This window comes from Populus alba, chromosome 6 (assembly GCF_005239225.2).
Source record: "Populus alba chromosome 6, ASM523922v2, whole genome shotgun sequence".
NCBI classification, from domain to species: Eukaryota; Viridiplantae; Streptophyta; class Magnoliopsida; order Malpighiales; family Salicaceae; genus Populus; species Populus alba.
The window spans coordinates 2,619,295-2,634,703 of record NC_133289.1 but is presented as its reverse complement, the minus strand read 5'-3'; the positions used below and the strand labels follow the sequence as shown (position 1 = coordinate 2,634,703).

At 33.6% G+C, this 15,409-nt stretch overlaps 3 protein-coding genes across 3 annotated transcripts; 1 reads left to right on the top strand and 2 right to left on the bottom strand.

Moving 5' to 3' along the window:
- Positions 1-703: 703 nt before the first annotated feature.
- LOC118053020 (trans-cinnamate:CoA ligase, peroxisomal) lies at positions 704-2,704 on the bottom strand. Its single transcript, XM_035064141.2, has 2 exons — positions 2,446-2,704; positions 704-2,320 (listed from the first exon to the last, which is right to left on the bottom strand). The coding sequence occupies exons 1-2, from the start codon at positions 2,641-2,643 to the stop codon at positions 764-766; spliced, it is 1,755 nt and encodes a 584-aa protein (XP_034920032.1). The 5' UTR covers positions 2,644-2,704; the 3' UTR covers positions 704-763.
- A 4,543-nt stretch (positions 2,705-7,247) lies between these two features.
- Positions 7,248-8,567, top strand: LOC118053134 (acetyl-CoA-benzylalcohol acetyltransferase). The gene has a single exon (XM_035064293.1). The coding sequence runs from the start codon at positions 7,248-7,250 to the stop codon at positions 8,565-8,567; it is 1,320 nt and encodes a 439-aa protein (XP_034920184.1).
- A 2,876-nt stretch (positions 8,568-11,443) lies between these two features.
- Positions 11,444-14,376, bottom strand: LOC118053018 (serine carboxypeptidase-like 45). The gene is made up of 10 exons (XM_035064136.2): positions 13,989-14,376; positions 13,772-13,876; positions 13,456-13,551; positions 13,116-13,208; positions 12,918-12,988; positions 12,465-12,809; positions 12,249-12,373; positions 12,024-12,116; positions 11,823-11,940; positions 11,444-11,731 (listed from the first exon to the last, which is right to left on the bottom strand). Exons 1-10 carry the CDS (start codon positions 14,233-14,235, stop codon positions 11,576-11,578), a joined length of 1,449 nt encoding a protein of 482 aa, XP_034920027.1. The 5' UTR covers positions 14,236-14,376; the 3' UTR covers positions 11,444-11,575.
- Positions 14,377-15,409: the final 1,033 nt, after the last annotated feature.

The following is a 15,409-nucleotide window of genomic DNA, read 5'->3' as shown; positions in this document are numbered from 1 at the left end:
AATGATTTGAAACCATAAAACAAATTCCTTTTTTATTTCTTCTAATATTAAAAATTTCATGAACAATTAATGTAATTATTAAACAATGGTATGTCATACTCTTGAAAAGAATCTGTAGCTGTTTAAATAAATCTTAAGATCAAACCATGTATGAAAGCCTTGACAATTAATTAAAAAATATTGGATCACACTCAAATAATGAACAGATTCATTAAAAATTTCGAACAAATAGAAATATCCAATCCTCGGTGGGATGTGTATATGTATAAATATGCAATAATGAGAAGTTAGACTTTGATTATAGCATTCAATTTAATCAAATGTAAGAAGCAGAGAGAACATGTAAGATGTTTAGCCAATCTTGCATTGTAATTATTATTGATTTTTAATATCTCTAGCTAGGGTGGAGATATTTGAATCTTACTCCAACTATGAGAAATTCCATCTTAAATTTATAATTATTAAAGTCGTCATTATTTCGGAGATTGATTTAAACCGGATTATTTTTACATTATTTTTTATATTGATTCTAATAATCTGATGAGACCAATTGAGTCATCTTTAAGAATTTTATTTTAAATTTCATAGTTAACTCGTTGACCCATAATTTAATCGTGGGACAAAATTAATTCACTTGAGCTTAATCGATAATTATAAACCATAATTAAAAAAATATTGCTATAAAAATAGGTAATATGGTATATTCCATGGAAAGGGGTAGGTCTGTATAGCTCAGGGAAAAAACATGTGAACGATATGAAGTTCAAAGACGAGACGAAGCAACACGAGCTGGCTGAGCCTGACGTCCTTGTATTTCTGTATTGGGATTGACTTCGGCACTCTTCTTGCTAGGGAAGGTCTCCGAGACCACAAAATTCCGTGCCAAATCCCTTAACTGGAATTTCTGAATTTTTCCTGTTGAATTCTTGGGTAACTCAGGGAGGAACTCCACTTTCTTTGGAATCATATAATGGGGAAGCTTTTCCTTGCAATAAGCAATAATATCAGCTTCTTTGAGATCATTAGATTTTCCATCTGAGTTCTTTCTAATGGCAAGAAAAGCACAAGGACTCTCTCCCCAAACTGGGTGTGGCATGGCCACCACAGCTGCCTCGAGGACTCTTGGATGGCCGTAAAGAACCGACTCTAATTCTACACTGCTGATGTTTTCACCACCAGATATAATCACATCTTTTGATCTGTCCTTGATTTCCAAGTATCCGTCCGGATGTATGACCCCAATATCGCCTGTAGCAAACCATCCATTCTTGAATGCTTTCGCGGTGGCCTTTGGGTCCTTGAAATACCCTTTCATGACAGTGCTTCCCTTCAGAACGATCTCCCCCATTGTTTTACCATCCCTAGGCACGCCAATCATTGTCTTCAAATCTTTGACATCCATATGAGCCAGAGCTACCGTGTTAATCCCTTGTCTAGCCATGATTTTTGACTGATCTTGGCTTGGAAGATTGTTCCACTTGGCCTGCCACTCGCACACAAGGGCTGGTCCAACCTCCGTGAGGCCATAAGTGTGAGTGACATGGAATCCTAATGGCTTCATCTTTTCAAGTAGTGAGGCCGCTGGTGGTGCCCCACCGGCAAGTATTTGGACAGGAGAAGTGATTTCTCTACGCTCCTCTGGTTTGGCCTCAAGGAGGATGTTGAAAACAATCGGTGCACAACACATGTGAGTCACCCTGTGCTGAGCGATGTTCCTATACATGTCTTTAGCAGTGGTATTGCGTAAGCAAACGTTTGTTCCACCCCGTGCCGCAATGCCCCACGCTAAGGTCCAGCCATTACAGTGGAACATAGGAAGAGACCACATATACACAGGTTCACTCGCCATTTCCCAGGCGATAATTACGCCAAGGGAGCCAAGGAAGGCACCTCTGTGGCTATAGACAACCCCCTTTGGCTCTGATGTTGTTCCAGAAGTGTAATTCAAGGCTATGGGATCCCATTCATCTTGGACCTCAAAAGGGATGTGCCCTGGATTGCCCTTGCGGACAAGTTGTTCATACTCCCATTCACCGAAAATAGCACCAGTCGGTGACTCGATGTCATCAATGAGAACGACCGAAGGGAGAACTAATTTGGATGAATTAGATTCACTTTCCATCAGAATTTGGAGGGCCTGACGTGCCAGCTGCACAAATTGGTAGTCGACAAAGAAGACCTTTGCTTCTGAGTGGCGTAGAATGGTGGCTACGTGATTAGGATTTAGCCTGGTGTTGATGGCGTTGATGACTCCCCCTGCCATGGGCACTGCGAAGTGCATCTCATACAGAGCTGGAATGTTGGGGGCCAACACCGAAACCTGTTAATAAGATAATAAACACAACACTATTGTAAATACTCAAAACTAATATGCTAGTTCGAGAATATCCTGACCGCCAAAAACAAAAAACATAGACACAACATATACGAGATCGAAAAACTTACAACATCGTTTTTCGAAATATTAAAGTAACGGAGAGAATCGGCAAGGCGAAGGCAACGCTCGTATGTTTGTTGCCATGTGAAATGGATTCCTTCGTACACAACTGAGAGGCGATTGCCATAAACTTTGGCAGCTCTACTCAAGAAATCTATGGGAGTGAGAGGAACATAATTTGCATCAAACTTTGGAAGCTGATCCATCGAAGGAAGTCTTGGAGAAGCCAGCTAGCCTTGTGTAGAAAGAAAGAGAGAGTGTTGGTGGAAGGTATAAATAGGGAATCAAGACTGTAAACTACTATGACGTAATCGCTGATCTTATAAAAAAAACCGGTCCGTTTTCCCCCGATAAGAAGATGGTGTTTGAAGATTATAAATTAATAATTAATGCTACATTTAAGCTCATTCGGTCGTTGCAAAAGACAACTTCGACTGATCAACTACGCTGTGTGAATAGTCTCGAGGGTTATGTGGTAGCATTGCACCACACGCAGTATAAGTTGACTTGATGCATCTTACCAACCACATCATCAGTCATTTGGAGTTGGTGTGCAGTGGATAGTATAAATAAAATCTCATATTTTTGTTAATATTATAGCAAATTTAATCTCTTTTCTTAAATATTTTCAATTCAATTTTTTTTTATACATTTAACATTTTCCGTGATAGGGTAATATTTGAAAACATAGTTGAAACTGTGTTTTTTAAAATTTTAAATTTTTTTATTTTTTTAATATTTTTAGATCGTTTTGATAAACTGATTTAAAAAATAATTTTTTAAAAATAAAAAAATATTATTTTAATATATTTGTAAAAACAAACTTTGATCCGCAACCGCTATCTTACTCTTAAACACCCTTGAAATCTCCTCCCCCTTCATATCTTGTTAGTACATGTAATGAATTATGTTATTTTGTAAATAAAAATAATTTATTTATTTAAACTAATGTAAAAATTAAGTAATTTATTTTAAAATAATTCTTTTTGCTTTATTTATTTGATTAGTTTCATAGTCCTGTAAAATAATTTTAATTTGTCATATATATTAATGTAGCAGAAAAAAATAATAGGATACATAAAAGTAATAGGATACAAAATTCCTGTAATTATTGATTAAGTGTTGAAAAAATAGCCTAGAAATCTTTGTATTGTCAAAATAAAGATTCTTTATGTCAAATTTTAGGGTTGTTGTGTGTGAATGAAAGACACGGAAATTTTTTATTAATATTTTTTTAAGGTATTGCATGTTTTGTGTTATAAAAGTGTTTTTAAAAAAATTAAAAAAATTTTATTTTTTTTATTTTAAATTAATATTTTTCTAGTGTTTTTAGATCATTTTGATGGGATACTATTAAAAATAATTTTTTTAAAATAAAAAAAAATATATTATTTTGATATATTTTTAAGTGAAAATTACTTTAAAAAGTAATCAAAACCACATTCTCAAACACACTATAAAAACCTCTTAAATAATTTAATTTTTATTTTTTTTTATCCTTCATAGTATTGATTAGCTTTCTGCTGTAGTTCGATGAACTCTAAATCTTAATTGTTATTTAATTTAAAAATCTATATGATATGTTTACATCTTAACATATATTTTCTAACAAGTGGAAGCCCATAAAAGCAGAGGACAGAAAATCTAACGAAAATGAAACCACACAAGATTTGCTGAGAAAATTGACACCAAAACTCTGAAAAAGAACAAAAACACCAAAAATGTCATCTTCGTTTCGGGATAGGAAGAAAAAAGGCTTTTCCCTTTGTTTTGCTTTCCTCGTGAGGCCCACATGACAGCCATGTCTGGGAAGCTCCAGCAACAGAGATTTTTTGCCTTTATTTTGGATGATATATAAATAATTATAGAATCTTTTTTTTTTTCAAGGTTTTAGGTACCAAGTTTGAGAAAACCACCGATGCACATGTCACCGATCCATATATGATACGTCAACAAATCTACGTCACGAATCCACGTGTAGCTGGATACTTTACCTGTAATTTACTGTAGGTCAGATGTTTTTAAAATAAAAAAATTATATATACAATTTTTTCTAAGACGTTTTTATATTTAAGAGATTTTTAAGTAAAAATTAAAAAATTTATGCATACATGTAATTAAATAAATCAAGAACTATATGGGTAATAAATGAAGAAAAAAACCATAAATAGTAACTAAAAAAAAAGAAAAAAATTAAAAGACATATAGATTAAGATATTTAATCTCGTAAGATGGAATATTTATCCGGTTGTGTTTATTGAATTTATTTATTAAGATATTATTTTTATTCAAGCAAACGATAATAAAAATAAAGACACATTAGATTGATTGAATAAAATTAAAGGGAAAAACAATATTATGCAAAACTGCATACATTAAAAATATTTATTTATAAAAATAAAAGATCTATACCAAAAATAAAAAATAATGAATATAGATGAATCATAAAAACTCTTCAAAATTTAAATGTATAACCAAAAAAAATAATTGTCATTTAAAAAATGTTCTCTAAACAAAATGAAAAAGAGAAGGGGCATTAATCTAAATATTAAAAAAATTATAGAAAAAACCATATAAAAAGGCATTAATTTTAAAAAAGAATTATAAACAATATTCTAGAAAAAAGAAGTAAGGGCTAGCGCTAATGAGCCTAGCCCATTTTGCCAGGGCCCATATGCAAGTTTGCCCGTGTAGGCCTGCATGATTGAGTCTTTTTTTTTTTTTTTTTACAATTAAAAGTGAATGACATGTTGTCTACCTAATTTTTTTTTTTTTTTTAAATCACATAACATATTATCTAATTTACCAAGACTTTGGCTATTGTGATGCTAAAAATTCAGGGCTTAAGCCTTTTTACCAAAAAAAACTAGTTTTTAATCTTTTTTTGACCTAAAACACATTTGAAACTGTTATAAACCTATCCATAACCTTAAAAAAACCAAAAAGTTATCCCAAAGCCCAAATCAATATGAAACCAAAAATCAAACTGAGCTCAAATTTGTTTTTTCATGAACTTTAAAGGTAAAAAAAATCTAACATGAACTCCTTTCATCAAATGGAACCATTCGACATAAATATCAATCTTTTTGGTGGTGTAAATCTGTGACAACGATATTTCTCTCTTTTTATTGCTGGAATATAGTGACCTCTCTCTCTCTCTCTCTCTCTCTCTCTCAATCAATAACAAAAATAAATTAAGTACCAAAATTGATTTTGAAAAAAAATTAAGGCACCGAAATCGTATAATTTGAGTTATTTTGAAAGTTAAAGGATTGAAGTATATTTTAAAAAAAAACTTACAGAATACCACTCATATTTGATGTTTTTTTCATTTCAGTCTCTATTCTTCAAATCCCATTATTGACTAAGAAATCAAAGGTAATTGGTATTAACTTAAGATTAATTTGCCTAAAATAAAATTTTAAAAACCATAATAAATTATTAAAAAATAAACAGGATTATCCATAATGATTTGTGTGTGCATAAACAGTACTAACATCTATAATGAATATCCAACGCGTATGACAGCATACATGGATAGCCACGCAGGGAATACATATGGTTGGCTACAATAGTAGTTAGAAAACCTAACATGTTAAGAGATAATTAAGAATGCCATAATGTTCTCTGATCTTTTATACTCTTATGACCATAACATAAAATAGATTTTTATGAGCCTTAAATGGTGGAATGGTGGTGGGTCGGCCATGCACCTCAACTATGTAATGATTTGCCATTGCTCGTAAGTTTAGACAAAATTTACGAGGCTAGGGTTTGTGTTTTCCTAATGGTTTTGCCATTGTCCATTCCTTTCTCTTCATTTATGGCCCAAAAGATGAAATGGATCCTAGTCAAATTATTTGCTTGGTTCAGACACACACCAAGGTCCATGTAACACTTTCTCTTCCCACTTTTCTAGGTTCTTGTGTAGGTTTATTTTCATGATGACAACTTTTTTTTTTGTTTGGTAAGATTATCCGGCACTTAGGGCTTTGATTAATTTAGATTTGATTCGGCATGTAGGGCTATGATTAATCCAGATTCGAGCCTGGTAGGATTACAAGGGTGACAAAGTTGTCTCTACCAACCATATTTAACATCTCTATTTTTTATTTATTTATTTATTTATTATTATTATTATTAATATAGATGTTTGAGTTAACTTGCTCGATTAATTTCATGTGTTTTAAAGTTAATAAAGCATATAAATTTTTAATGGCTTTAAAATTTATAGAATTTAAATAAATAATTTCTTAAAAATAAATTCAAAATCTAATTAGTTAAGTTATATTTTTAAAAAATAATATATTTTTATTTATAATAATCAAACTGGAGCCTTAGTAAAGCTAGATTAATAATCCAACTACAAACGTGTTCTGTGGTTATGATTATTGCTTATACAAGCTTCCTGGATATATTAATTCTTGAAGTTACTTGGATTAAACATCATGGTACATTCATTTATTGAAATTCAATTTAATTCTTGTAGTTTTAACAGCACAGCCTTAAGCATTAATTATTGATTAATTTAAATGACTTAACTCCACTTCATTAATACTTGATTTTAATATTAAAACGTACCATCAATTAATGCTCTTAATTTGTTTAATTTTGTAAAACTATATCCATGTCAATTACACAAATTTAGAAGAAGCTAGCTAGTAATGAGCCTATATATATATATGCAAAGGATATACATTGCCAATTGGATTATGCAAAGGATATCTCAAGCATTCCTCTTAAATTGATTATTTATATTTTCCCAGATTTTTGAATTCTTGTAAAATCATACACAAATTCAATTCTGAACATGAAGGTTGAAATCTTATCTAGAAAGTTGATAGCTCCATTATCTCCAACTCCACCCAACCTTAAGAACTTGAATATTTCATGTTTTGACGAGCTTGCTCCTCCCACCTACGTGCCCTGCGTTTTCTACTACCCAGCCAATGGTGAAGACCATGGTGGAAACAATGTCGAGCGGAGTAAGAAAATCGAAAAATCACTAGCTGAAACCTTAGCCCTCTTTTACCCGCTAGGGGGGAGATACATCGAAGGAAATTTGTCAATTGAGTGTAGTGACGAGGGAGCAGAATATTTGGAAGCTCGAGTTAGTGGTTCCCTATCTCAACTTCTCGAAAGAGAAGAGTTTAAGACTGAAATGTGGTCGCGTTTGGTGCCACGAGTACTCCAACCAGAAAACAGCCCTCTTGTAACCATTCAAATCAATATGTTTGAATGTGGAGGAGTAGCTATTGGTACATGTGTGGCACACAGGATAGCTGATGCATACACGGTAGGTACCTTCATCAACACTTGGGCCATTGCTTGTCGAATTGGGATCGAAAAGGTACATTGTCGTCCGAGCTTCCCTTTCGGTTCTCTTTATCCACCGAAGAACATACCCGCTATCACTTCGGTGGACGATCTGATAAGTGTTAGAGCTGTTAAAAAGGTTGTCAGGAAATCTTTCGTGTTTAAAGGTGAAACTATATCAAGATTGAAAGAAATTGCTACAGCTTTTGATTCAAACCAGCTGCTGAAATACCAACCGACCCGAGTGGAGGTTGTGACAGGACTTATATGGATGGTTCTCATGAGGGTAGCTCGAGCTATCCACGGCCACCTGAGGCCTTCTGTCTCTGGACTTACAGTTAACATGCGAGGGAAGACAACTTTAACTATGCCCGAGTATGCTTGTGGAAACTTCATAAACTTGGTGATTGCGCAATTTGTGCCGAATGATGAGAGCAAGATTGAGCTTCATGACTGTGTAAATCGGGTGCACGATGCAATAAGAAGCGCTGTAGAGGATTGTGCGAAAGCTTCAAGCGGGGATGAGTTATTTTCTCTCATGATCAAGAAGATGAGGGAGGGGGATGAAGCATGGAGAAAAAGCGAGATAGATGCCTATATGGTAAACTCTTGGTGTCGGTTGCCATGGTATGAAACAGATTTTGGATGGGGAAAGCCCTCTTGGGTGCATGGCGTGGATGCCGCTACAAGTCCTGGTACTGTTACGCTCATGGACACTGAAGATGGTGGTGGAATTGAAGCATTTTTAGGTTTGGATGAGAGTAGCGTACTTCTTTTTCAGCAAAATCTGGACGTTGCATTAACTGGCAACTAGCTAGGAAGTAGTTAATTTGAAGATGACAACCAGGTTCAAGTATCAAAATGGCTTTAGACTTCTAGTTGTCAGAGCAGATCATTAATTTCCATTTTCATCGATTTAGTTTTTGTAATATCATCAATGGTGTTACAAATTCTACGCCAAGAATAAAATAAAAACGAGAGATTCGATTTTGATATGTAAGAATTCTCCTCAAGTATATAAAGACGGCACTGTGTAATCTCTCCAATTGCGTAGGCATTCGAATTATTATTCGGAAAGAAATTAGCATTGTTGATCAACCATGAACACGTAAATGCATTTCACTTCTACCAAAATTAAGATATCCATGTTTCAATTTCAGCTCCAGAGATTTTTAAATTAAATAATCGTATCAATTTAAAAATATGTGTTTGATAATATAGTGTATGGTATTTTTCAATTAAAAATATATTAAATGATGTTATTTTCATATTTTTTATTATATTTTTTATAATAACACATTAAAATTATTGAAAAAATATATAAAAAATTATTTATTTAATTTTTTTTTCAAGTTAAAAACACTTTAAAAAGCAAGTTCAAGTGCGTTACTAAATAGAGTTTAAATTGATAGGCGAGATGCGAAGATATGATTTATATTCTTTTTAATATTTTTATTAGAGAACATGAACATTAGCACTCCTTTAATATGATTTGAGAATATGTATGGAAGCATACTGATAATATTAGAATTCAGATTTCAATATTGCGGGACATGGTGAGCTGTCGATTTAGATTATAGTTAGATAGCTGGAAGTCACTCACTTTGACCAACAGACAGAAATCTTATGCTACTTGTTTCTTCTGAAAAACTCAGAGTTTTCTGCCTTCATGAACCTTAAGGTATCTGCTCAGATCTCTCCAGGTATTCAGGGAATTTGGCGAGCCATTTCTGCAGGAATATGAAATTGTCTTGTGCTATATGGATGCTTATACCTAATGCTTATCGCATAAAGATTTTAATGGCATCAATTTAATCTGAATTAACTGTATATTTATAGCAATTTGTGTAAAAAGATTGATTGATTTTGTCATCAGATAGTCTTTAACTTTCACTTACAAGAGGTTTGCTGCTGAAATTAAAAGATAAATTTTGTTTTATTGAAAACTCTGACAGAATAGTTCGTCTGCACTAGTGACAATATCCTTGTATTTTTGCAATAAACTATCGAGCCTTCCATTTCTCCCAAGAATTCAAGCATATAGAGGAAAGCAATCTGAATAATATCCATCCAATAAAAAAAAAAAAAAAACCAAGGCAATCCCTTTCAATGACAAGCAGACCATTTTCTGCAGCTCTGTGCAGAAGCTCAAATTTTTGCATTTTAAATACAAGATTTCTTCATTTATTTTCTATCCAACAAAAGAATTGACTTGAATTCTAATCTCTAGATAAACTTTATCCAGTCCCATCTATATATACGTGGTCAGCAGTTTTCCATAACAGTTCTGCTGTTCTGGAATACAAGCATGCATCGTAAAGTAGTGTTGTGGATATGTTTATGAACTAGATAAAGAAGGTCAAAATTCGCAAAGAAACCCGGATGTGTCAAACAAACTGTACCCTCACAAAAACATCCATGACTTCATATCTGATTGTTGGATTATATTTAGATTTTGTTAGGTAATTTTATAGGTCTTATTTTATAAAAGGGCTGGCAATAGACCCAAAAGATGTTTTTTTTATTATTATTTTAGTAGTTAATTTCAAATTTTAATTACTTTTCCTATTTAGTTTTGAATTTTTTGGTTAGGTCGGTTCTTAATCTCTATACATAAATATATAAATAGTTTGATGTCTTATTTTTTCATCTTGAATTACAAACTTTTCAAAAAATATTAGTTATCTCTTTCACTAACCCTGAAGTACCATTACTCTAGAGTATATATTCACTATACATTGTATCAATTACTAGTCAAAAAGAGAGAGAGAATATGGACAAAGGCACATTACAAAAGAAACAAGCCAAGAAATTACAATACTTCGAAAGCAACATCTGTGGTATAAAATAACACACGAGGTTGTTTGATTGCTATTAATGAAGCTTCAACCAGTTGTCCTATACAGCTGCCAGGGCGGGCTGGTCTTCTTTTGTCACATTCATGAAATTCTCATTGCTGGCTTTGTTAAACTTGGAATCATTAAAGATAATTTGGCTAAATAGGTTTGCTTTTACAGTTTAAAACTTGCATTAATCATCATGCAACTTAGTTGAGTTATTGTAGAGGCAGGAATAGTTTTTTATGTATGGGGTCAATCAAGACCAAATGGCTAAGGGATACAGCAGTGCTTCATGGTCCCTGAACTTTATGCATTCATTCTTCCATTAAAGACCCGAAGTTCCATTAATGACTCAATCTTACAAGGCTTGAGCTTAGTTTTCTTTGTTAATCTTCCCGTTTTAGCTGCTTGTTGAAGACATTGAAAGCTGCTGTTAGCTGATAATATGAAACTTGGACCTCAGAAGATGATTATGTAGTTTTCATGATCTGAGAAACTTTCTCCCAAGAGCACATTTTACTTGGACCTGCAATTGCTAAGTTTAGCCTGTGGTTTCACAAGCAGATATTTGTCTGTGCATGCACAATTTTCTTCTCTTCATAGCTGCTCATTCAATTCTTTCTTTATGTTCAATGACAAAATTTTGGGTACGGTTTCCACTCTCAGTTCATAAACCTTCAAGTGAAAGATTGCAAAAGAAAGTATCGAGGGAAACTTCAAGCTTCGACAACTTTCCAATTTGGATTCTCAACAAATCTCTTTATTGGTAACCCTTTAGATTATCCTCCAATGTGATCTTGTTTTTCTTCATAGAATAACAAGGAAATCAAGCACTTGAATTATCAGAACAAAGGGTCAATATCATTGCATAGGCATTCAAATTCCTTTTCCTACCAAAGACACTGACAGTGGCATTGCTGATCAAGCATATAAACACATATATAAAAGTAAATCAGTTCTATAAAAATAAATTAGCAACATTTTAATCAGGCAATGCCTCTGGAAGGGGTTTTCCGGACAGAAATGCTGAAAATAAGGCCAAGGATCTCTTGGGAGATGTCAATGGTGCTAAATGTCCAGCTCCTCTGATGGTTGCAAATGTTAGGATATCGCCGTAAACTTGTGTCCATCCACCAACCTGGGAAGAAAAATTGAACCAATTTGAACAGAAATGAAGGCCAAGCTCAATTGTTGATTAAATGTACAGTTACAACAAGAAGTAGCCTAACCTGCTTATCCTCAAACCAAGGTCTATAAGGCACAGTTGCATTCAATCCCAGCTCTTTCGCCAAACCATCAACCAAAATTCTGCTCCCTATAAATGGGACAACTGAATCTTGATCTCCACTGTAGAGGTCATTTCAACTTATGTTATGAATAGTAGTAACATTTGCTAATTGTAAATAACAGATAAAACCTGCTTGTGTTACCTGTAGACTAGGACCCGAATGCCTGAACTGACCAGTGAGCCCACAATATTGATTGTAGGTATCTCGAGGTTTCTTCTATCATAATTCACCACACTACAAAGAAAAGAAAATGACATAACCTGTTGAAACGCCCTATTTTAATTTCAAAACAGGGAAAAAAAGAAGTAAGATGGCACCTGCAAGATCAAAGAAAGCTATCTGCTTCGAAGCAGAAGGGATTATTACCTGCTGCAACCTGTCCATCTGGTGACTCCTACAAGCTGAGCATGAAGAGCTTCTTGCACATCTTTCCTGTTCAAGTATTGGGTTGATTTTTCTTGCACACAAACATCTATGTTCTCAGCATCTTTCTGCATCCATAGAGAACAAAAATAACCCAACGGCAATGTTAAAACCAAAGGTTAAACAGCTTGCACATAGGGTCACACAGAGAGAGCTTACAGTCTGATAGAGTGCCGCTTGTACTGATTGAGTGGATGATGAAACTTGAAACTTTGGTCTAAAGGGGTAACTGGGAACATCCAACTGTGATTCACCAGATGATATGCAAATATCGCCATTGACGTTGTAAGCATCAAATGCGTTAGGAAATTCTATTGAAAGTCTCTTATTCACAACCACACAAGCAGCGAACCTAGAGCCTGTTATGCTCTCTCTCCATAGCTGTGAGCTGTTACAAACTGAATTCATGAGTTCATAAGTAGCATCTGATATCAACCCATGAGCCCAATAGTAATCGCCCTCAGAGTTAAGATCCGTATTGAACTCCAATAAAGCATTTCCTACCTGAAACATATCAAAAGTGAAATATTAGCACTCCGTGAAATATGATTTGAGAATACGGATGGAAGTAAACTGGTAATATCAGAAATCTGTGTTCTATTCTGTACTCACAGCTATGCCCTTCAGATTGAATTTTAGTCCTGACTGAGCAATTAGGTGTGCTAGTTGAGGGACATAGTGGCCTGTCATTATAGGATTACATTTAGAGAACTTGAAGATCACTCACTCACTTTGACCAACAGACACAAATTTATAGTTGTTTCTTCCATAACAAATTGAAGCTTTCCACCTTCACAGAAATCAAGGTACCTGCATAGCTCTCTCCAGTAATATAGAAATCTCTATCCTTGTATTCAGGGAATTTGACAAACCATTGCTGCAGGAATATGTAACTGTCCTGTGCTGAAGATAAGAAAGCCTTAATATTTTAAGTTTCAAAATAAAATTTCCATATACTACTTATGCACATAACTACAAAAAGATCCAGAAAGAATAACAGTTATGCTGATAAATTGATAGAAATCAACTTGTGGATTTTATCAGAATAAACAACAAGCCCTGTTGAAGGCACAGTTGCATTCAATCCCAAGCCCTGTTAAGATGCTAAAGTATTTAAGCAATCAAGTAGTTAGAATAATTTTTTTTTTACCTGTGATAGTGTCATTCACCAGGTCATAGAAAGATTGATTGGCGGAATAAGAGAAACCAACACCTGCTGGTGATTCCAGGTACAGCATGTTTGCTTCTGCAGCACAAAAGAAAGGCAAGGTTTAGCAACTCTTTGCAGGGACATAATTAGTAGATAACTATGCATTCCACCAGGGGTTAGGTCTTTCGCAGTCAACAGAACTTCTTGTGAAAGTTTTTCTTAGGAAACCATTCGAGGTAAGGTAGGACTGCATAGTCTTGAATTTGTTCAATGCTTAGTGGTTCCCACGCAAATGATAAATCAGATTATGAGGCACCTTTATTCCAACTATAATCATTTCTGACCAGAAGCCCTCCACCACGGGGTCTGAAGGGGCCATTTTCAGAGAAAGCTCCTATTCCAAAAGAAGAACAGCCAGGCCCTACAAAAGGAACAGAAGAGCACAACAGTACTTAAACCATACAACAAAACTTAAAATCTCCTGAATCATCCTGCTATAGTGAGTCAGTGACAATAAAATCTGAAGTAAGTACCCCCATTTAGCCAGAGAACAAGAGGCTTTGATGCTTGGTCTGATTCTGCTTCAACAAAGTAATAGAAAAGTGTTCTGTCTTGGTTTTCGTCAACGGTTACATATCCTGAATATTGCTGGAAACTGACTGGCGGTTGCCCTGGCAGACTCAAGATTTTATCATCTACAGAGGAGGAGTCTACAGATCTGCTTATCTGCATGAAAGTTGCACATATTACTACCATAATTATCCATGCCTGAGCCCCCATGTTGTTGACGGAGAAAGATAGAGGATTCAAATTATGCCTAAATCGTGTGATTTATATAGCAGTTTGCGATTTCACTTCTACTTCTAGCATGGCAATCATTGAAACATAGTCAAAACAACACTCTGTCAAATATATGACAATCAAAACATTACAAGAAATAACAGCCAGGTGATTTAACCAATGCTTTTCATAACTTGCACAGACAGAAAGCCTCCCAAATCTGTTACATGTCACCAGTAAATGGTTGGTATTTGTTGGAGATAGATATTTCAGGAATCAGGACAAATTGGATTTTTCTGACAGATAAGATACTTGATGGTCTTGCTTGCCTAACCCACAATGTCTATTGGGCAAATCCCAATAAAGATTGTTGGGCCCGTTAATATTAGCCGAAGCATAAAACTCTGAAGTAAATTAATCATGACTTTTTTGTTTTTTTAGATAGTTTTATAGTTATAATTTTAAAAAAAATAAGTTTTAAAAAAATATGGATATGTATGATTAGTTGGATTTAGAAATTTATTTGGTAAAAATTATAGTAGAGGTTTGTGTACAGCAAAAAATATATATAAAATATTTGGTTGTGATTGCTTTTTAAAAGTAATTTTTTATTTGGAAATGAATTAAAATAATTTTTTTAATTTTTTAAAAATTATTTTTGATATCAGCGAATCAAAATGATCTGAAAATATATATAAAAAAATAAAATAAAAATAATAAAAATAATTTAAATTTTAAAAAAATGCTTTTAAAACGCAAATACAAATAGAGTTTTACGAAACTCAATTAAAAAAAATAAAAAAACTGCTTTACAAAAACTGCATTTCAAATTTAATTTTTAATGGCCCCAATAGTATAAAACTTAATTTGGCATATTAATAAACACCTAATTGTATTTTTTACACCGCAAACATAAAAGTTATAACTAAACAAACACACCCTAAACCACTAACTTGGTATCTCTTATATATTGTCCAATTCTATGAAAAAATATAATATATGATCAAAAATAATTTTATCACCAATAAAATCATTAAAATTCACAGATGAAAATGAATTTGTTTCATTGCACAAACAATTAAGCAGTTCGATCCATTATTATAACAATTAAACTGTCCATAATTTTCTTCATGGTTTCATGTTCAGAGAAAGCTTCTGCAGCAATATTCTAAAA